Consider the following 22,987-nt stretch of genomic DNA (forward strand, 5'->3'; position numbering starts at 1 on the left):
TTTTTAAAAATGCAACTTTAAAAATGCCTATTCACGGTCCCAATGCAAAAGGAGAAATCCCACCTACCCCCCCCCCACTCACCTGCTCCTTCGTTCGTTTGCATAGCCATTAGCATGTGCATAGCTAACGCGCAGCTATTGTTTTGCATGGTTCCCTCTGGTTATTCTTCGCAGCAGCGGCGGAGCAAACACAAAAGGTCACATTAAGTGGGCTCTTTTGTAATGCGAAGCAGGTCTGCGCCGGCTTCACAGTCACTTTCGGAATGACGGTTCAGCGTGCAAAATTAAAAAAAATCTGCGGGGCAATTCAGCCTGGAACACGCTGCTAATTACCATGCAAAAATGGCCTATTTGCTTCTTATCCAAAACTCCAGTTTCTCAAAGCAAAGAACCAGTCTGACTTTCCTGCACCTCATTAGAGTAGGACATGTTTCAGAAGATCCCAGGTGGCATCACCTTTTAGTCTGCAGGGAATTCTCATTCATAACTAGCTGCCCCTGCAGGAAGGTGCTTGGCTTGAAGCCTCTGGACATTTTCTAATTGCCCCACCAGCAGCCATTTTGTGATTGGTCTTGCCTCCTGTGGTTGTACCCACAACCCTTTTTCACAATTCAAAAAGTGCCTTCAGGCTCAACGAGGTTGGGAATTCCTGCTCTAAACATTACAAGGGAGAGACGAGGAGGAGGCGTCAGGCTGCTGTTTTCTGTGGTAGCCCCACAACTGCCCCCTATCTATCCAGCCTGAGTTCTGGATTCTCTGCAATGGTGTCAGGGACTGGAAGGATGATGCTTGCATCCCCAGCACCTGGAAGACATTTGTCATCATCCCCAAAATAAAACACTACTCTGTAGAAGTCCTAGTGAACAGAATGAGGTTTACTTCTGCATAAAAATGTTTAGAATTGGTCCATTAGTCTCATTGATCTATGTAGGTTTCTCGTGAAAGACATTTTCCAGGTTCAAAGAAAGATTTCTCTAAGAGACCTCATCCAATGTAGTCCCATAGGGACATAAATTTCAGAGTAGTGCTCAGAATAATACAAAATATGAACAGATTACTAAAGTGATATTGAAATTTGCATAGTAATGGAAACATTTACAGTTTAACAGCAGGAGTACAAGTGTGGAAACTAGAGTTGTCAGGCTTACAAGCTTGGCACTCCAGCATAATATGGAATAATTTGGGTTCAAATGTAGCATCCAAAGTAACATGATTCAGTGCTTTTCAAAAGATCTTTACCCAGCAAAGCATTGCATTTTGGGCCTTAAAATGCCATCAACGTAGAATGAGGTGGAGAGTGCAGTGATAGAGCATCTGTCTTGCATGCAGAAAGTCCCAGGTTCAATCCCCAGCATCTCCAGTTAAAAGGATCAGGTAGCAGATGATATGAAACACCTTGACCTGAGATGCTAAATAGCTGCTGCCTGTCAGAGTAGACAGAGTATCAATCTTGATAGACCAATGGGCTGACAGTGTAAGGCAGCTTCATGTGTAAAACCAGCCCTAAGTGGTCTTTATTTTCCATGCTGAGATATCTCGTGGCACTTTTCCCTTCCCTGGCATAAGAGAGCACCTGAGAAACAGCTGCTTTTCATAGCTGAGCACTTGCTTGCATCCGTTTATAGCATGCAATTCTCTAAAGTGCTGTGAGATTTGTAAATGCCATACATCATCAGTGAGTAATAACAAGAACACTTTATTTCAAGTTGGAAAAGGCTTCTGTTCTGTCAGTAAACTTGGCCTTTGGAGAAGGTATTTGTTAGAACAATCCTGCGTAATAGAGTTAATATTCTGGGAAATATTCCAGGACAAATGAGATTCCTTTTGTGGGAGACAGTCCAGATTAAAATTAATTACTTTTCTGTTGTGTGTCTTTTAAATAGCATAATACATTGGGCTTTATTTGAGAAAGTTTTGCAGGGTTCACACTCATTGCAGACCACCCAGGGGCAAGACAATCTGAAGAACAGTACACAATATAGTTTGGAGTGCAAACAGCAAGATTCTGGTGGAAGACCTGTTGAGTCCTTGATCCAGAGTTAAATTTGCCCCACGTAAATAGGGTTCCAGTAGGACACTGGTTGCTGTAGTTGCTGCAAAGTTGGCAAGAAATCTGAGGATAGCCCTCTTGTCCCCTCAAATCCTTTTTGTTCTCGGTCCCTCAGTGTTATTTCCCAGAGGTGGCAAGTTTCATTTGCAGCCTGAAGACCAAAGCAGGGTCCTAGTGCTGCATGCTGATGCACATGCAACATACATGCATCCTGGGAGCTGGGAACTATGAATGTCCCTCTGCATGGTCCCTGTCCTCACCAGACAAACAATGTATGTGCATCAGAGTGATCTGGGCTCATGGTACAAAGAGCAATACAACACGTAATGGGGGAGGTCCTTGAGTTCTGAGGATCCGCAAATACATAGGCAAGAGGCCATCGGGATTTGGGCATAGTGTCTGGCTAACATAGCTGTTGGCATGGCCTGAAATCTTATTGCCGTAAAAGCAGCTCTGAGCTTGAACGCAGAAACATTGGCTAGATAAGGGGCTCTTTCATGGTTCCTATGGCCAATGAATATTATAATGCTTTTAATGGGCTTGGATCCAAAGATCCACTGCAAAAGACAACTTCTGCTTGTTTGGGAGGGTCACTAATTCCTAGTCTGCAGGCCCCCCTAAAAGCTGTTCTAAAAGGTCCTCCAACCCTCTCAATCAAGTTTATATGTAGGGTTGCCAGCTCCAGGTTGGGAAATACCTGGAGATATTGGGGTTGGAGCCTGAGGAGGGCAGGGTTTGGAGAAGGGAGGGACTCGAGTAGAGTCCAGTTGCCAAAGAAGCCATTTTCTCCAAGGGAACTGATCTCTGTCGCCTGGAGGTCAGTTGTAATAGTGGGAGATGTCCAGCTACCACCTGGAGGTTGGCAACCCTATTTTTATGTATGAGGGTGGAGAACTGGTGTCACGCACTGCACTTCCGCATCAGGAGCGATGCCTTGTGTTTGCACAGCAAGAGCTTTGGATCCATGTCCAAATCTTAGGCACAAGCCTGGATTGATACATATAGACAGAGTATGTACTTTACAAACAAACTGATTTCATTGAGTATGTACTTTACAAACAAACTGATTTCACTGACAACCTAATTGTGAATATTTAAATGTGCGCTGTTTCTGTACCTCATTTCCCATTCTCTCCTTCTCAGGTTCAACGACATCAGTGCAGTCCCAACCTGCAAATATTGATGCTCTCCTACAAATCCCAAGAGATTTCTTCCATTCTCTCAAGCCCCACTGCAGTCTAGACTGGAAAAGCAAATTCAAAGCCCCAACGTCCGTGCATTCTCCTTCTGCAGAACGGTTACTTCGCAGACAGGTTAGCTAAGCTGTTGCTGTTCACCTGCCCCAGGTTGTGTATTAAATTTATTAGCAGGCTGGGGAAGTACACTTTGCTGGGCTTTAGGGGAGTCCTTTGGAAGGAGAAAAGCCCCTGGGGCAGTCAGACCTTTGAAAGCTGATGCTGTGAGCATGTCAGGATGGCTCCTGTTTAGAAAGCCAGATGGGCAGTGGGCAGGGCAGCCAGTCTTCGCTGTACTCTGTTGGCAGGATGCATCAGCATCCATCAGTTCTCTGGCAATCCCACCCTGCTGATGGGGCCAGCACAGGCTGGGCAAGCCACACATCTGCCTTCCCAAAAGGAACATGGAGGTATCCTGTGGGAAGGGGTGTACCGTTTTCTTGACAACTGGACAAAATGTACCCTTTTATATCCAGTTTGGCCTCCTGGTTAACCACAAATCTTATTGTATGATACTTCTGTTGGGCAGCTGACTGTTTGGGTCATGGGAGGTTCTTGTAGGTCAGATGGTCCCCTGGATAAATCGCATAAGCTCCCTGAAGGTCAGCTAACCGCTTGACTGAATCACATCATCACTATGTTTTTGTTGTTGATGATGTTTTTTTAACTGGCATTTTCTCTGTACTTATTCACTGTTCTTAAGTGAAGTGTGTGTTTTGATGCCATTTGCCCCAAACATTTTATTTACTAGGACTGGTAACTTGACTTTGCAATTCTGTTGCTTGATATGATACACATTGCTTTCAGAACTCCAGTGGCTAGAGTAAAAATATTAGCGATAGATTTTCCCCCTCCAAGTAGCATATCATGTGAGTGATTATTTCATAGCCAAGTTTATTGTGGCCATTACCTTCCTTTTCCACAATGACAAAATAATACAGCTAATTCTTGAGCCCTCGGTATGGATACGAAGTCCTAAGGTGAGCGGTTCACATTCATCTACAGCATTAAATTGACAGACAAGATTTGGAAAGTGTATAAGGGCCCATGCTGAACCAGCCTGCCAGTCTAGTGTACACTAACAAGGAATCTAATTGATTTCACGGTTACAGCCCACAACATCTAAAGAATAGCCGTCCAAGCCTTTGAAACCAATTCTGCTAGGACAAGAGACCATATTAGCGCTCCTCTTTTCATGGCCGTTATAATCATGTGCGGTTATAATCACATGATCAGCTGTACATGAGTTGCATGTAATGAAAATTACTAAACACACATATGAAGAAAAATCATCATACTGTAAATGGATTGTAGGTATGGTCACTGTAACTTGTGAACAGGGCTACAGAGTGACTATAGTGATAAAAATATTAAGTGGGCCTGTGTTCTAGAGAATGCATGCCAGAACCACAAATTCTTCATTCACAAAAGCTCTCAAAACACACTGGTAGTTTTTTTTTGGGGGGGGGGGTGGGGGGGTTGGCAATCTAATTGTGACATATCCTAACATGAGTAGGTTGCCAACCTCCAGGTACTAGCTGGAGCTCTCCTGTTATTACAACTGATTCCCAGCCAATATAGATCAGTTAACCTGGAGAAAATGGCCACTTTGGCAATTGGACTCTATGGCATTGAAGTCCCTCCCCAAACCCCGCCCTCCTCAGGCTCCAGCCCAAAAACCTCCCGCCGGTGGCAAAGAGGCACCTGGCAACCCTATAACATGAGCCTTGGTCCTTCCCCCACTGAAATCTGAAAGGATTCCCTGGGAAGCATCCAACCATCTAAATGAATAGCCACTGATACCACTACCAGTAATTTGGCTAGTCTTTTTTTTTTTAACCTACTCTGTTATAATAGCAGAATCAATGTAGTCCTAGCAGGATGTTTGTACATGTAGCTGTCAAGGTACTTTTATTATTCTGTGCAATGCATGCAATTTTTATTTATTTATTTCTCTTTTTTTCTCTCTTCTCCATTTACATCTGCTCCTTAATGTGTGTGTAGTTAAATCTTGTTCACCACATACCTGGCCCGTACACATTCCCACTCAATGACTCCCCACCTGTCATTCAACCTCCTTTCCGTTTCTCAATGCTGTAGAATGGACCAAGCCCCCTTGCCGTAGCTTAAGCCATTGACCCTGGAAGGCCTCGCTGCTAGTGACTAATTCCCTGGTGAAGTCCATCGAATGCATTTAAGGAACAATTAAAGCCCCATCCACTGTCGAGGAACATGCTCCCTGCCAGTGCATTGTAAGAGTGCTTTTCTCCCAAAAAATTCTACTTTGACTCATTGGTTCATCCGTCAGGACCTTAAAATGAAGGTGTAAACTTCTCCCTTCTACAGCTCCGTAGCAATCCATGCAGTTCTTGTTTTTCAGGGGGTGAAATCAAACCTTTTAAAAAAATCAAAACAGAATTCAAGACGTTTAAAAAAGGGAAACATTCCTACTAGGAACTACCAGAGATGCCTGCATAACTATTTGTTCTATCAAATGTTTGTGTTTTCAAATATTAACTGTGTAACTGTTTTTATCATTATTTTCTTGATATCTTGCATACATGCTGTTGTGAGGTCAGAACCTGCACTTTTACTTCCATGATAGCCATTGGGTACTTTGAGATTCAGCCATGAGGTATCTTGAGGTTCAATCATGGGGTATCTTGAGGTTCAGCAAGGAACATAGAGCATCTGCTTTGCGTGCAGAAGGTCCCAGGTTCAATCCCTGGCACCTCCTGTTAAAAGGATGAGGAGGTGACATGAAAGACCTCTGCTTCAGACTCTAAAGGGCCAGTCAGAACAGACAATACAGACCTTGATAGACCAATTGCCTGAATCACTTTAAGGTGCTTCATGTGCCTGTTGTAGAATTGGTCCAATATTTATGGATTCCTCTTTATTTATTAATAGTTTAGTTTATTCAATTTATAGGCCACCCTTTCCTGGCTGGAGCCAGGCTCAGAGCAGCTTACAATAGTCTAAAACAATTTAAAACAATTTATATTACATAAAAATGCTTACAATAAAACCAGGTGCCTTAAAATTGTCAGTAACATCACTACTATAGCAGCCATAACAACTTCAGCCCATTTGAGCCAGCATGGTGTAGTGGTTAAGAGCAGTGGTTAGAAGCCATGGACTCTATGCTGGAGAACCAGGTTTGATTCCCCACTCCTCCACATGAAGCCAGCTGGGTGACCTTGGGCTAGTCACAGCTCTTTTAGAGCTCTCTCAGCCCCACCTTACCTCACAGGGTGACTGTTGTGGAGAGAAGGGAGGTGATTGTAAGCTGGTTTGAGATTCCTTAAAGGTAGGGAAAATCAGGGTATAAAAACCAACTCTTCTTCTTCTTCATGGGCACATAGCAGAGACACCATGGGAGGCAAGACCAGCTAGATGGAATACTGACGGAAATACCGTCACTGTCCTCAATAAGGTTGCCAACCTCTAGGTGGTGGCTGGAGATCTCCTGCTATTAGAACTGATTTCCAGGCAACAGAGATCAGTTCACCTGGAAAAAATGGCCGCTTTGGCAACTGGACTCTAAGGCATTGAAGTCCGTCCCCTCTCCAAACCTCACCCTCCTCAAGCTCCACCCCCAAAATCTCCAGATATTTCCCAACCTGGAGCTGGCAAGTCTAGTCCTCAACCTTATCCCTGGTGAAACAGCTCAGTTTTACAGGCCCTGTGGAATTGCTTTAAGTCCTCCAGGGCCTGAACCTCACTGTACATAGCGTTACATAGGATTGCCCTCTTTGCCACCGGCGGGAGATTTTTGGGTCGGAGCCTGAGGAGGGCAGGGTTTGGGGAGGGGAGGGACTTCAATGCCATAGAGTTCAATTGCCAAAGCGGCTATTTTTCTCCAGGTGATCTGATCTCTATCGGCTAGAGATCAGTTGAATTAGCAGGAGATCTCCTGCTACTACCTGGCAGTTGGCAACCCTAGCGTTACACCAGGCCAGGGACAGAGCCGAAAAAGCCCTGGCCCTGGTTGAGGACAGCCGGATGTTTTGAGGGGGGCCAGGGATCACCAGTAGATGTTCTCCAACTGAGCAAAGTGCTCTTTGGGGGGGGGGGGTATACTAGTAGAATGGGATGCTCAAATAATAAAGGAATTGATATGTCTTTAGAAGCAAAGGGCAATTTAATCGTCTTTCTATCTGTGAGAACATTATTGGGCACACATTTGAAGTCCAGAGTTGCAAATGCTGCAGGAAGGGAAACTATTTATATCTACTGAAAGTTTACCACCAGACCCATTAATTAATTGCAAATTTTTGCACCCATCTGCCAGCTTCCTGCAGTTCCCAAAGACAACTCTGTTTCCCATCTTTTTCAGATTGGTAATTTTCCAATGACACAAAGGTACAGGGCACCCACACCTGTGTTGGCTGGCGACCATCGCTCTGTGTACCAAAGCCAACCATCATATAAATGTGGTCTTTGTCTGCATCCCACAGTAACAGACCGAGATGAGATACAAGAGTGATAATGAAACAAGCAACTGGTTATGCAACATGTTCAGTACTTATTTTTCTAGTCTTGTAACCAGTTATGTTGTTGATGATCAGACTGCATTTCTGGGCCAAATGCTGACCTTTATCTCATTGTCTGTAATAACTGTGAGAAACAAAGATATACAGCTTAATAACAAACGTCGGGGTTTTATAAAGCCCCTCCTAGTCTCTTGAGTCACAAAATGTTGTCACAGGTAGGAAGGGTTGGGGCTTTCTCAGGACTTGATTTGGTGACTGGTGGAGAAAGATGGGCCCTGGTGGAACTGGCCCGGTTTCTGCAGGGAAGATATGCTGAGGATTAGATTGTGGGCCTTAATAAAAGCTGCAGCTGCATGAGCTTCTGAATGGTGTAAAGATTTAAAAAGAAAAAGAAAAGAAAACTGACATGCAGTTTTTATTTAAAACCATAAGGAATTAGCCTGCAGTCCTCCAAATGTTGTCTTCAGAACAGACATGCTGGCTCTGGTACAGAGGGTTCCTGCAGTCTGAGCTGAAGCCCATTCTGTCCAACTGTGCGCAAAAAAGAAGGGAGTTTATCCCAAGTAAGATTTCACCCCACAAACAATCTCATAGAATTCCCATTTTCTCCATTCCAAATGAGTGAGCTTCTTTTTCATTAAATTCCAATTTAAGAGTAAGAGGAAACACTGAAATCCTCCATGACAAAAGCTGTCGAATTCCCTTTAGCTGACATTGAAGTGAGTCTGCTGAGTCATATTTGGCTGTTGCCATCTTTTAGACATAAACAACTGTGTATGTTCTTAAGTTCTGCAATGTTGACCTTCCCAGATCACCATTTACATACATAACCCCATGACAGACAGGCATGTCAAAGATGTACTGTGCATCTTTACCATATAGGAATACAGTCGCACATGATGCTACAGGTTGGACAACTAACTCAGTAACTTTGTGCGTACGGTGGCTAATGTGGCAGTGCTGGTGTTGTTAAAGTGAGAGATGACAAGAAGGTGCTGAATTGACTAGTTACAGTTTGTATCTCTGGTGTTCACATGACTCATTGGTTTTGTTGCATTCAGGGTTAAAATTCTAGTGCTTGTTGGTGAGCCTCTTACTTTTTGTGCCTTGCTCGTACTAACATTTTGTTCCATGTGTCTGTTTCCCTCTGTCCCCTTCCACTTTCTTGGCATGCTCATGCAGATGGCAATAAGGAATGACTCCTTGGACGCCCCTAGCTCAGAAAGCAGAGAGAACATCCATGCTGAGGTGAGTGAACTCTCTGAACCAAATTTGTCAGCGCCATCCACCGAAGATCTGGCTACCACTCGGAGGCCCTCAGAAGCACAAGATTCAGCTAACTGGGGGCGATCGAGTGTTCACACTCAACAACATTCCCTCAATCAGTATAACATTTCCAAGCACGTGCCGGATTCATGTGCCTGTACGGACTCCCTTCAAGAATTGCCTGGAGACCCAATGGACCAAGAAGTATCAGAAATAAACAGTTCTTTTACTTCAGGAACATGTTCTGCCATGAGTGCCTCTTCAGTGGTTCAACCGGAGACCCCTAAGAGAAATGTAGGCAACAGTGGCAATGTGACTTTGAAGGACCTGAAGAAGTGCTATAGTGTAGATACGCAGGGTCTCCTGAAAAAACCTTCATCTTGGTTAGATGATCAAAGGAGACATTCCATAGAAATTTGTTCCATGGAAAATAGCCCTCAGCATCATTCCACATCTAGCTCTTCTGGCTTCATAAGTCAGGTCTTAAGTGAAATGGAAGGCTTGCAAGGGACACGACAGAAGAAAAAACTGAGTCCCCCCTGTATATCCATAGACCCACCCAATGAACAGGTTTTGTTACAGAGAGGGTCGCACACTGCATCGTCTTCCAGCGCAGACGTTTGCCTGCGAAGGCGTGCGCCATCTTGGGATTCCAAGGATTCCATGGATGCAGGGGACTCCGCACTTCCAGACAGTGTGTCAATATCTCCAGCCCCAAAGAAAGACTTGTTGACACTTCCTAGTTTTTCCTTTGATCAACCAGATGGGGACCCTTGAGTTTGTTCGTTTATTTTATGCTGGTGCCAAATGTTTCTTTTATCCATTCTGTAATAAATTAAATCTCTCTATTTTAAATGGCACTGATTTTTTAAAAAAAAATTCCAAAGAAAGTTTAAAAACTAGCTGGTTTAAGAGTGGTTAAGCTATATCACACTTACTTAAGCATAAGTTATGCTTGGGTAAAAGCAATACATTGTTCAGAGTCTATATGTATATTCTATTTTATTAAATTAATTGAACCTAGTATTGCAGGATGTAGTACCTTTTTTGGCTTAAAGACCTGTCCTATTTTCTTCTGTTTTATGTATCTCAGAATATTCCTGAGATTACATTTTTAATGAACGTTTTAACCTTGAAAAAATACATATTTAATCCCCCCTTTTGTTTTATTTTGCAAAGCACAAGATGTAGCCATTAGTGCATTACTGAGAAAACGTGCCCCATGCCCAACCAGAACTGAGAATATTTGCATTTATAATGTAATTCATTCAACTACCCCTCAACTAGTTTTCTGTAGAAATTAGCCATTTGGATGTTTTTACAAGTGTAATGACATTAAGAAAACAAACTCCAAAATAAATTTCATTATCGTAGAGACAGAGCAAAACCAAGTGCAACAAGCTGACAAATATATGGTATATAGATATATGTGCAAAGAGAAGATTCCATGTTGTCTTATGTGCCAGGCATTTACCACTGAATTCAGAAACAACCCTTAAAACCTTGATGAGCATAAATGCCAAAGGTGAAAGCCTCTCTGCTTTCTCATTGCCCTTCTTTACATGTGCTGAGTGTGATGACCTAGGAGAGCAGAAAAACTTGTGATGCGGCAGGCTCTGTTGTTATCCAGTACCACAGAGGGCCATTTCAGATGCTTTGGCCAGTCTTAGCCTTCTGCCTTTTCTAATGGTGCAGCAGCAGAACCCAGCAGCGGCAGTAACTGCCTTGCAAAAAACAGTCCAAGTCTGTGCAGCCTGTCCCCCAGGAGAATGAGTTACCATCCCTTTTGTCCTCTGGTGGCATCAGTAGCCATCCGTCACTTGCTGCGGAGTCAGGTGCATCAAACAGTGATATCAGTTTACTTTATTCCTAGGTATTCCTGACCAGAACACCCAACAAATTAAGTCCCTTTTCAAACATTATGTGCATGCATATTGAGATCCTGGCAAATGCACATATCCGGAGGGCATGCTACCTGTGATGCTCCCAATATCCATAGTTGCCAAGTTGTCTGAAAAGGGGAATGCACATACTTTGATTGTGCATACAGCCTTGGTATATGAGAACCAGAACCCTAGAAAATCCAGTGGTCGGTTTGTGCATAGTGAAACTGTACATGCATGCAAAATATGTACATTGCCCCTGATCAGACAACATGCCGGCTGTGCATAGTAGGAGATCTACACATGGTTGCCAGCCTCCCAGTATGCATGGACATAATGTCTGAAAAGGGCAATAATCTTTTGTGTTTATTCTTGGTCAGAGGACTATGGCTCAGAGGAGCATTTTATGAACATGTGCAACTCCCATAAAAGTCCTACCCTCTAGTACTGTCTAAAATTTCTGCACTTTTACACTGCAATCATCAACACATTTACAGAAGAAAGTTCTGTTTATTTCAGTCAAGTGTACTTCTAAGAAAAGGGGCATGACTTAGAATCATATCTGTAGAGAAATTAATGAGTCTTGTGACTGGCAATGAAGAGAGAGACAAATTTAGCTGACAATTTTTTCCCCTTCCACTGATCCACCATACTGTCAAACCGTCACTTACTGAAGTTCTGAGTGTCGGGTTGATGTGAAAGGCACCAGAGAAGGGCCAGTAAAATAAGTGGAAATGGTATATTGAGATGCTGTGGCCTCAGTTTCAGTAGCCAGTTCAGCCACTGACAGCACCACTGCCAAACAGTATGGGCCATTTGAGGGTTGCTCCCAGGGGAAACCTATGTCTGAAACAACAGAAGGGTCATTTTAGAAGGTTTTTTACTAACTCAGCCCCATGGCGCAGAGTGGTAAGCTGCAGTACTGCAGGCAAAAGCTCTGTTCACAACCTGAGTTCAATCCTGATGGAAGTCGGTTTCAGTTAGTTGGCTCAAGATTGACTCAGCCTTCCATCCTTCCGAGGTCAGTTAAATGAACACCCAGCTGGCTGGTGGTGGTATAGTGTAGATGGCTGGGGAGGGCACCCAGTAAACATAGTCTGCCTAGGAAACGTCGGGATTTCACATCACCCCATGGGTCAGTAACGATCCAGTGCTTTACCTCTTTTTACTAAGATAATGGTCCGTTATGCATGGGTACTTTCACTCACCGCCCCCCGGTCTGTCTTGGTAGTTACTTGGAGTTATGCATGAGTTTTCTGTCCATTAGAGATGACCTCGCTTCCAGGCCTTGCAAATCCTGGGACTTCCCATCTCTCTGTTAACCCAATTCTTCCATCTCCCCTGAGCTCAGCCTGCTTGAACTCTCCATGCATAAGGCAAAGCTCGAGACACAGAAGCTTGAGGGGGGGGGGAGGGTGTTTCTCTCTCAGAAAGAACTACAGCTAAATACAAAGCATGTCAAGAGGCAGGGATTCAAATGCTTCCTGCTTCCTGGGAGTTCCTTCTGAGCAGAAGTGAGGCATTTAGAAACGAGGCTTGGGTTTCTCTCCCCCCCCCCCCATTCCTTTTAGGGAGCTCTATTTTGTTTCTGGTTTTTAAAATGCTTTTTGACCTGGCACTTGGGTTTCGGGGGAGGGGGACACTTTTAAGCACTACAGCCAATTACAAAGCGGCATTTCAAGGGGCGGGGACTCACAAGCATCTTGTTTTGAGCTTGGAGAGTCCTGGTGCATAGCTTCACGAGAAGAAGGTGTGGGTCCAGCAAGCGATGAACCTCAGGTAAAACTCCCATGCATAAGCGGCCAATATCTGCACCGGTCAGCCTAACAGAGGAGCAACCCAGACTGAGTCCATGGTATGTGTGTTCACTATTAAGGTTCACACATTACAGAGTACACAGTCTGGATCTAGGATGTGCACCCAGTGTCAAGTATAACAGTCAGATGTGAGCTGCAGGTATACCCACTTGTGAGGTACCCCGTTCAGATCATGACTGGGCAAGGAGCTATTTTGGGAAAACCACAGGTTCCCTGGGACACTCATGGGTCTCCCCAGCAGCCCAAATAATGACCCCCACTCATTCAAGTTGGGAAAATGGTGCAGGGCGGGGAGGCGGAATCTTGAAGCCCCTTCTCAAGGTCCACCATAGTCCTTCTCTGAATTAGGCACTGTACATATGAGAGTTGAGGGGGATCTGCCACTTGAGTCTGAATCTGACACTTCTGACTTCTGACACAGGATGGGGACTCCAGATCCAAATTGTGTTCATAGTGAGTGAATCTATGCATACATGTAGCAAAAGGTATTAGAGCAGATTATCTTCATGCATATTGTCAATGTCAATTGTCTTTCAATGTATATAGCACACCACCAGCCTAAGTTGATTGTGTTGGACCAAAGCAGGGCTGATGTTGGCTATAACATAGGCAAATTTTCTTTTGCCTTAGCTGGTGCCAGTTTACAAAATCCCAGTTTTCACTGCAGTCCATCTCAGGGGAAGGTGAGACGGGGAAAGGGGGAAGAACGCTGAGACTTTTGATTATCATATGTAATTTGCAATGGATTTATTGTCCTTGTAATCCATAACCTTAGAAATTAATGGGCCCAGTTCCCTATACTCTCAGGAAAGTCAACATGTAATGCTTTGTTTATCATTTGGCAGTCATGAACGCTGTAGAGAACATCTAGTAATGATCTGCCAAGGTGGATTCTGCTGCCGTACTGTCTCTTGTAAACCTGCATTTGCCGCTGTATTGGAAACAGTTTCAACCTAGTGGTACAACTCATAAAGCCAAGTAACTGTCAATTTCAGTAAAGCAAGCAGGATTAGTCTGTTTTCAATATATGAATTAAACTGAGGCAAAGGGCATTTCTGTCAAACTATGAGTTAGAAAATTGCCACTCATTGGGGACTGGGTGGGAAAGACTTTGAGATAAAGTGCTTCCCCTCTCAAGTTCCCTGTCCTACTTGCTCAGTCCATATGTCTTGGTTTTGTATCTTTCTGTTCCTTTGAAAAGTGCAGAGTGGCCGCTTAACAATCCCTTGGAGTAGTTTAAGATGAGAACGATTTCTCCAAAAGCCACCCAGAGAGCTCTGAAGCTAGGCAGGGGCACGAAACTGCTGGGCTGTGCATGTTTAGCTTAACATTTGAGGAACAAAATATACAATATGTGTAACATGAGTCAGGCACAGGTGCCCCAGCATGACTCCTTGTCACACATAGGATTTGTGTAACTCACTTGGGAAGCATTGGGTTGTTTCGCGTGGCTCCAAATGTGAGGGGGGAGGAGCGGCCTCAGGTTTTTCACTAGCAGAAACGGCCATGATAGGGGGAGGGTTGTCACATCCTCGGCCTGCACAATGCTTTCAAAAGGAGTTACACCCACCCTGCATGTGACGAGTCAGATCAGGCGCCCATATCACTCATATCATTTATTTGGGGCCTGAGGCCACTAGTCCACACTGGCTCCCCCTCCAAGCTGCTTTGGTCTTCAAATGGCTCAGAATTAGGGTTGCCAATCTCCAGGTACAAGCTGGAGATCCCCTGCTATTACAACTGTTCTCCAGCTGATAGAGATCAGTACACCTGGAGAAAATGGCCGCTTTGGCAATTGGACTCTATGGCATCAAAGGCCCTCCCCTCCCTAAACCCCACCTTCCTCAGGCTCCGCCCAAAAAACTGCCTGCCGGAACAAAGAGGGACCTGGCAACCCTACTCAGAATTCTGTTCAGATCCTACCACCACTGTCTCCATTGGCAGCTTCTAACACTGACCTAACTAGCAAATTGGTCACAGAATATGGTGCAGGTAGGGTTGCCTGGTCCCTTTTTGCTACTGGTGGGAGATTTTTGGGGCAGAGCCTGAGGAGGGTGGGGTTTGGGGAGGGGAGGGACTTTTTTAAACTTTTATTTTGGCTTTTTACTAGAAATGGCTTTAGGGGTTCCCCCCCCCCTTATATCAAAGCTTTCTGCCAACATTCATAGCTATATGTGGTCAAGGGACTAGCATCATACTTCCTCTGTCCTATCTGCCTGGCTTGCCAGTCCCTCCCCGGCGTCATTGAATAGCAGACTATTATGTCTGCATATAGGCGTACACACCAATACATGTAAAGCCCCAACCTCATCAGTGAATCACAAAAAAAGGTACAGGTCAGATGGTTGGCCATGTTGGGCTCAACGTACACAGGACAAAGTGTAAATGTAACAAACTGTTCAGTGTCCAAGCAAATAAGACCCTTATCTTCCTGCCATACTTAGCCTCAAATATCTTCACAGGGCTTTCTGGTGATGAAGTGGTGAAATAGGTCAACCTGATAGTGGTATACAATTTGATCAGTGGTGCAAGTGAACAGTATTGATCCAGCCGAAATGAAATCTACTAAAACTACACATGCACAGTATAACTTCTGGGTGATGCAATGTGAAATATTTTAGAAGAAAATTGCAGTGCACAATGTAATCTAAACTGAAATTGCAAAAAAAAGCTATTAACAGTGGTTATGTTTTCAGTGCGTGGAGATTTTTACTCTCACAAGCTTTGTGTGAATATTATTAAAGCAAAAAGGGTTACTTCAAAGAACCACAATCGATAAGAGATCAATACAACATTTACTGTAAGTTAATGTGTTCAGGAAAAAATGCATGTATGCCACTTTGTGATACAAATATTTTCTAGTTGCCCTTTTGAAATCCAATTACAGTACTATAGAGTGTGCAATAATCTGCAAGGAATTTTAAATACCTTTGGGATGGGCTTTTTAAAATTGACTTTAAAAAAGAGTTCTAAAGTATGCACAAATTCTGTAGAATGCTTCTGTTGATTTTTTTTTAAATATTTTTGTAGAAATCTTGAGCAATTCTTAAACCAGCCAAGAAAATGTCTGAGGGTTTAGAGGCCAGGTCTGGCCTGTTTTCAGTTTGTTTTCTCCTATTTTCGAATACTGAACGTAATTTATAAAAAATAATAATTTCGCTCTCAATTCTAAACACATTTTATTTCACACCAGGTGCAAACCATAGGCCACTCTGCCCTTGTAAACCGCTGTTCATTTCCGTGGGGGCTGTGCATGTTAGATGCAAACCATAGGCCACTCTGCCCTTGTAAACCGCTGTTCATTTCCGTGGGGGCTGTGCGTGTTATGTGCTGTCAAGTTGCTTCCAACTTATGGCGACCCTTAGTGGGGCCTGTGGAAAAGAATTTCCCAGTAGGCTATGACTTGGAGCAGTGGTAGGGTTGCCAGGTCCATTCAATCCTATGTATCTTTTTTTAAAAAACAAAGCTCTCTGACTGCATTTAGTGGGGCTTACTCCCCAAAGAGTGCGCAATCCAAGTCTAAACATACTGGGGCCTATAGCTGAGTAAACACACCGAGGATCATCCAGTAAGTCTGCAATCCTAATATAGGCATTAAGTCCCATTGAACATGATCAGAATTGGGCTGTGTGTCTTTAATAACAGACACATTCCCTAAATGGACAGGGGAGCGCACAACGGGCAAAAACTCTGTGAGTTGGACCTGCCACTACACAGCCATCCAGTTACTATGGCGCGTATGCTACCTACGCAGACTTCCTCCAACCTAAGGTGTTTTTCCACTGAAGGAAGGTTCCTCAGGCTGGAGAAAGGCCTCCATGCCATGGTGTGCAGGCCACTGGCTCATGCTTCTCTGGGCTCTGCAATTATTAACAAGGAAAATTGTAAGAAATTCTGACAATCGAATGGTAGTGAAATAATAGAATGGGGAGGGAAATTCACTTATGGGTAACACACATTTGTTAACACTATTATTTTTATTGTGCAAATAAAGGATTTCTCCACTAATGATCTGGATATGCAAATCTACTGATAATCATTTAAAAATAGTAGTTAAGCAGTCAAAACGCTTGACAGCCCTATGGATGAGTAATGGATATTTAAATTGCCCAGGCTATCCCATGATAGTTGCAAATGGTATGTGTGTGTGAATCTGTCAGCGTGTATACACGATTCCTACTGACAACAGTGCATCTTGCGTATGATCTCTTAATGCTGCAGTCCTTGAGTGGTTAAAATTGGCCTAACCTGAAGCATATTTTCCCTGGCAAATCCCAATGACCAGTACTATCCACTTTGTTTTAAAGCACACCAGCACTTTAATATCGTGGGTTTACTGTACACTGGCGAGAAGAGACTAATCTGCTTTTGCCAGTGTACATGAGAGGGTAAAGATTTGCTACCGTGTCTGGGGTGGGGGGGAGACAATGTAAATTCCATACTTGCGGACATTGCACATAGTATTTCTATAACTTTTAGGTAGTTTACAAATTATTTAAACTGTAGATAATTTGGAAGAAGGAAGGAGATAAACAATGTTTTTGGCTTCTGTAGATTGCACTCAACAGAAAGTCTGGTTTCGGCCAAGATAAGAGGGTTTAGGGTTGTAAAGTAGGTTATGCCTCAGTTTCCTCTTCTGTGCCCCACTGACTATAATAACCCAAGTAGAATCTCTCACAAAATTACTATCGTAGCCACAGTATAAATGTCCAAAACAACCTAGTAACTATTTTAGAACTTTGTATTTAATAATATATTGTTATACTGTATCAGGTATAGAGACCAAATACTGGGTATTTGGTCAGGGCAACAAAAGGTGGTATTAATTGGGAATATGGGGTTAAAATGTTTTTTAACGAGTGTAAATCTTTACAAATGACAAAAACAAATGTGTACTATTAAAAACTTTTGAAATGAACAGCAGGCACGTGATTGTTTTATTCTTAGTATTCTATTTTCTCTAAATAGGGTCTCTGTCACTCTAAGGATTATCTCCCTCAATATATGCAAACAAGGGCTTGGATCCAAAGCACCATAAACGGAGTCGAAACAGAGGAAACCCATTTCCCTGTCTCCCCGCTAGGGTTGCCTGCTCTGGGTTGGGAAATACCTGGAGGTTTTGGCGGTGGAGTCTGGGGAGGGCAGGGCTTGGGGAGGGGTGAGCTTTAATGCGGTATAATGTCCACTTTCCAAAGCAGCCATTTTCTCTAGGTGAACTGATTTCTGTTGCCTGGAGATCAATTGCAATAGCTGGAGACCTTGGAGATTCAAAACAGATAAAAGGAAGTATTTCTTCACACGACACATAGTTAAATTGTGGAGCTCCCTGCCCCAGGATGTGGTGATGGCTGCCAACTTGGAAGGCTTTAAGAGGGGAGTGGGCATGTTCATGGAGGATTTTGACCCTAGTGGTCCCCTCCAACTCTATGATTCTATGATTCTATAGGGCTATTCATGGCTACTAGTAAAAATTGATACTAGTCATGATGCATACCTATTCTCTCCAGGATCAGAGGAGCATGTCTATTAGGGGCTGTGGAACACAGGCAGGATACACTGCTGTACTTGTCCTGTTTGGGGGCTTCCTAGAGGCACCTGGTTGGCTACTGTGTGAACAGACTGCTGGACTTGATTGACCTTGGCCTGATCCAGCATGGCTTTTCTTATGTCCTTACTTTCCACTCTTACTGAATTTGTTCTCCTGTGGGTCAGGAACAGTGTAAAGAGCAAATTTGGAGACTGCAGCAGGAGGTGGCAGCCAGCAAAATTCTCCCTCCCCTCCTCCACAGACAGAAAAGCTGTCCTGTCAAGGGAGCTGCCGGCGCATCCGCAGAATGGCTCCTTAGGATCCACACCTAAATCAGCTACATAATGAACATCAGCCTTATTTGTCCAAACCTTTCTTTGCACTCATCCTCTGTTACTGCCCAAGGTTCACAGGAACTCTTAGGGGATCTCCGTCTATGCACGATGGCAGTCAGCAAGTTAAGTACTTTGTTTTTACACACCCCTGCATTCTACAAGCAGTTCCGAATACCGTATTTCCATGAATATTTCTACTTTCCCACATGCTGGCTCACACATCTGGGACACAGCATGGTGGTGTAATGCATACACATTGCACGCAAGTTCCCTGCAACTGGTTTAATTGCATATCACAGACATCACCCTAAATGATTCCTTTACAATGGATCTGACATCAGTAGTCTTAAACCTGTTGTCAGGAGGACAACTGTATGCCAGGATGAAAACCACAGATATCCACAATATTCCTAGGAGAGTGAATTTTTGTTTTTGAAAGAACATGGCAGCCCACCTGCCCCTTTCATCCCCAGTACACACCACCCTCTTCCCCTCCCCCTGAGAAAAAGAAGCCCAGGTCAGATCGACCTCCTGCTCTTCAGTATACTTCCCTCAACATTTCTTAACATGAATTAGCTTTCTTCACACTTTGCTCTCTGTTCAGATGTCGGAAAAGGGTGACAAAGGATGGTAAAGATGTGTGCTGCTTCTCCAGTCACTTTCAAAGTATTCCGAGAAGCATTCTCTAACACAGAATTGCATTACCACTGCATCCCCAAATATTCTTTAAACAAGTGGAAGAAAGCCCATTTTAATACTTAGAAGAAGAATTAAGAGACAGCTTGGTAAATGGCCTTACTAAGCAACATTGTGTTTGCTGTTCTGAGAGACTGTGTGGCTTAAATGCTGAATTTAGACTGAGGAGATCTAGGTTCAAATCCTTTCTCAGCCCCAAAGTTTCCTGGGTAACTTCTCTCAACCTAACCCATCTCTCTATTATATTATCCTTGTGTCCTCTCTCGGTCTGCCCCAAGGACTTCAATCAGTCATGTCTTACAAGTCCTATGCCATTCCCAGGTGTGTGGGAGTCCAGTTCGGACTGTGACTATGGCAAATGAGGAAAGAAAACCCTTCTTCTGCTATTTTCCTGGCCTGAAACTGTCCTAGGGAGACACTATTTGCCCCACTGGGAAACACCTGCATGTATGTTTTCCCGATGGGGCAAATAGAGGTTCTCTGAGCCAATTCAGGTTGAGAAAATTGGGGGGGGGGCTTAAGCTCTCTCTCCGTATGTAATGCCGAATTGGGCTCCATGGGCCTGGAAACAGTTCCAACCATGGCCCTCAAAAGTCATCATGGTGGACCTGGGGAGGACACGATAATAGACTGAAGGAAGGTTGACACTGTCCTAAGGTCTTTAAGAGAAGGGTGAGACATATCATCAGTAAAAAATAAAAATAATAAAAAAGGACAGTTATCAAGGTAAGTAATTTGTATGTGGGCATGTAAGCACAAGTGCATTATCCCTTTTTACCCCTTAGGAAGTCTGGCATTTTCTTTTTCTAAGTACCTACCCACTCAACCCACTTCCCACCATTTTAAAATCTCTGTTTCCATAAAATGTTCTGCCTGGATTTCTATGGTGAAACCTGTCTCTCAGCTAAAAACTTTACTCCCTAGTTTCAGATGTGGAGGTCCCTTTTATTTGGTAGACGATACAGGCTCTGTGCCTTCATCTGCATAACAGTCAGGTATCCATGGGTGAACCTTCTCCTGCCACAAGTGTGCAGATGAAGACATATGTTTGCAATGCTGGCTTATGTGCCAGTCACAGTACAATCTAGTAGACTAGAGGACCTTTTTTGGGTGGTCTATTTTTCTTCTAGGACCAAATATACTACTGAAACAAACCCCCTCATTAAGCCCTGAGATGCATATGAAACATTACAGGGGGACAGGGTCTTTTGTGGGGGCCTTGCCACAGTGTAAATGCATCATTTAAAGTCTGACTGCATGGCACAGTACAAGCTTTGTTTCCTGGCACTTTAAAAAGGTAAAGGTCCCCTGTGCAAGCACCGAGTCATTCCTGACCCATGGGGTGATGTCACATCCCAACATTTACTAGGCAGACATTGTTTACGGGGTGGTTTGCCAGTGCCTTCCCCAGTCATCTTCCCTTTACCCCCAGCAAGCTGGGTACTCATTTTACCGACCTTGGAAGGAGGGAAGGCTGAGTCATCCTTGAGCCGGCTACCTGAAACCAACTTCCATTGGGATCGAACTTGGGTCGTGAGCAGAGCTTGGACTGCAGTACTGCAGCTTACCACTCTGCACCACGGGGCTCTTTTTCTGGCACGTTAATATCCAGAAAACTTGGTTAACTGGCATCTGGGATAATAGGGTTGGCGTGGGGGGGATTGTTGAGTGGGAAGAAGAGACAGCAACCCACAGTAGCAGCTTGAAGAGCAAAGCCATATGAGTGGGCACTCGGGACATCAGAGGACGGCAGGTGAGACCATGGCTGGGAGGAAGCCTCGAAAACAAACACAGGTAAAGTTTGACTATCCAGCAACCTCCATTCCCCATAAATGCTGGATAACAAAGTTTGTATTGTATTTTTGCTGAAATTGGCACCTGGTGGGGGGAGGGGGTCAATCACATGGGAAAGGCCTACAGCATTGGTCCCATGTATGTGTAATGGTTAAGAGCAGTGGTTTGGAGTGGTGGACTCAGATCTGGAGAACTGGGTTTGATTCCCAGCTCCTCCACATGAGCGGCGGAGACTAATCTGGTGAACTGGATTTGTTTCCCCACTCCTACACACGAAGCCAGCTGGATGACCTTGGGCAAGTTACAGCTCTGTTAGAGCTCTCTCAGCCCCACCTACCTCACAGGGTGTCTGTTGTGGGGTGGGGAAGGGAAAGGTGATTGTAAGACAGTTTGAGTCTCCCTTAAGTGGTAGAGAAAGTCGGCATATAAAAACCAACTCTTCTTCTTTCCATGTCTTTAAATGTTGTGACAGCAATGTGGGATAAACCCATGGGCACCATCTTCCACAATGTAATGCTCCTGTAATGTTTAAGGGATGCCTCATTCACAATGCCTTTTCCTTTTTTGGGTCCATTCAGGATGACTACAGGTTCACAAAGGTCACATTAAACTGGTCTGTTGCGAGGGGATGGCTCATGCTGTCTCAGCCAGAATCAACTACTGTACTTCTAATCTATTTGGCTGCTCTGAGGTTTCTTGGGTATTTTGTTTGTGATGTCAGTAAGCCCGAACGGAAGATTCTCCGAAGAGAATATTATGTTTAACAACATGAGCACGCTGGGGGCCTGAACAAACATTTGATTGTGGCCGGCCTTCTTGACATCCCTGGTTTCACATTGTGGATTAATTAGGCACAGTTTGCTGCCAAGTATATTGCGGTTCTTTGCTGGGAGCCATAGTGGTCAGTCAAGGGGAAAAGAGTAATTTGGCCAGTGGTTTTATAACAAAAAAGAAAACTAAATTGAGAGCATGCAAGGCTTCATGTGGAAATCAAGAGAAACATATAATAAATATCGCAAGGAGGGGTTTTTTTTTGTGGGGTGGGGCAATCCAAACGAGTTAAAGCAGCAAGAGTCAACTATTTCTAAAAAAAATATTATGCAGTTCATTTGTGCTATACATTTGCCAGCCTTTGACAGATAATTCGTGAAAAAAATACCAAGCAACATTGGCCCCAGTCTAGAGGATTTTTTAAGCAGCCATTTTTTCCAGGTGAACTGATCTCTATTGGCTGGAAATCAGTTGTAACAGCAGGAGATCTCTATCTGCTGGAGATCAGTTGTACTAGCAGGAGATCTCCAGCTAGTGCCTGGAGGTTGGCAACCCTAAGCACTGGCATAATATGAGCCTGAAGTGAGGTCCATGGCAAAATGCCATGGCATTTTGTACCAGCATAATATGAGCCTGAAGCGAGGTCCATGGCAAAATGTCATGGCATTTTGTACCAGCTGGAGCTTCCGGGTCAGTCTCAAGGGCAGCCCTATGCAGAGCTTGCTTTTTCTTGCTTCACGGACAGCATATAGTCGTTTTTGGAGAGGGCATAGGGATCCCAGCTGCAAGGTGACAAACAGACGCTCCATTGCAAATACTTCTGCATCCACAGCAGCACCAAGTCCACAATGGAGAATTCCCCCAGTATGGAAGCAGCCTAAGTATCTTGTTACTGGAGAGAATGTGCTCCTTATAAGTTGCTCACTTTACGATGACTATGCTGTATTTGGTTTACTGGGATACTGTCACCCTATTTATTTGTTAACTCCAGAATGTTTGGATCAATGCTTTCCAGGACATGGCTATTTCCAACATGACTATTTGAGTCACTCTTTGTTGGGCTGACCTACCACATCCTGTGGATACCTTGTGTAATGACACTTCTGTGCAGTGATGT

The 22,987-nt window shown here is 44.0% G+C and overlaps 1 protein-coding gene across 5 annotated transcripts in view; it reads left to right on the forward strand.

Moving 5' to 3' along the window:
• Positions 1–9,902, forward strand: part of CACNA1G (calcium voltage-gated channel subunit alpha1 G) — a 234,858-nt gene extending 224,956 nt beyond the window's left edge. For all 5 annotated transcript variants that reach the window (XM_056867108.1, XM_056867110.1, XM_056867111.1 and 2 more), the window contains 2 exons: positions 3,194–3,363; positions 8,964–9,902. In XM_056867108.1, the coding sequence (XP_056723086.1) occupies positions 3,194–3,363; positions 8,964–9,824 (1,031 nt within the window). In that variant the 3' untranslated portion in view covers positions 9,825–9,902. The remainder of the gene's footprint in view (positions 1–3,193; positions 3,364–8,963) is intronic.
• Positions 9,903–22,987: the final 13,085 nt, after the last annotated feature.

Source organism: Euleptes europaea, chromosome 1 (assembly GCF_029931775.1).
Source record: "Euleptes europaea isolate rEulEur1 chromosome 1, rEulEur1.hap1, whole genome shotgun sequence".
Classification (NCBI taxonomy): domain Eukaryota; kingdom Metazoa; phylum Chordata; class Lepidosauria; order Squamata; family Sphaerodactylidae; genus Euleptes; species Euleptes europaea.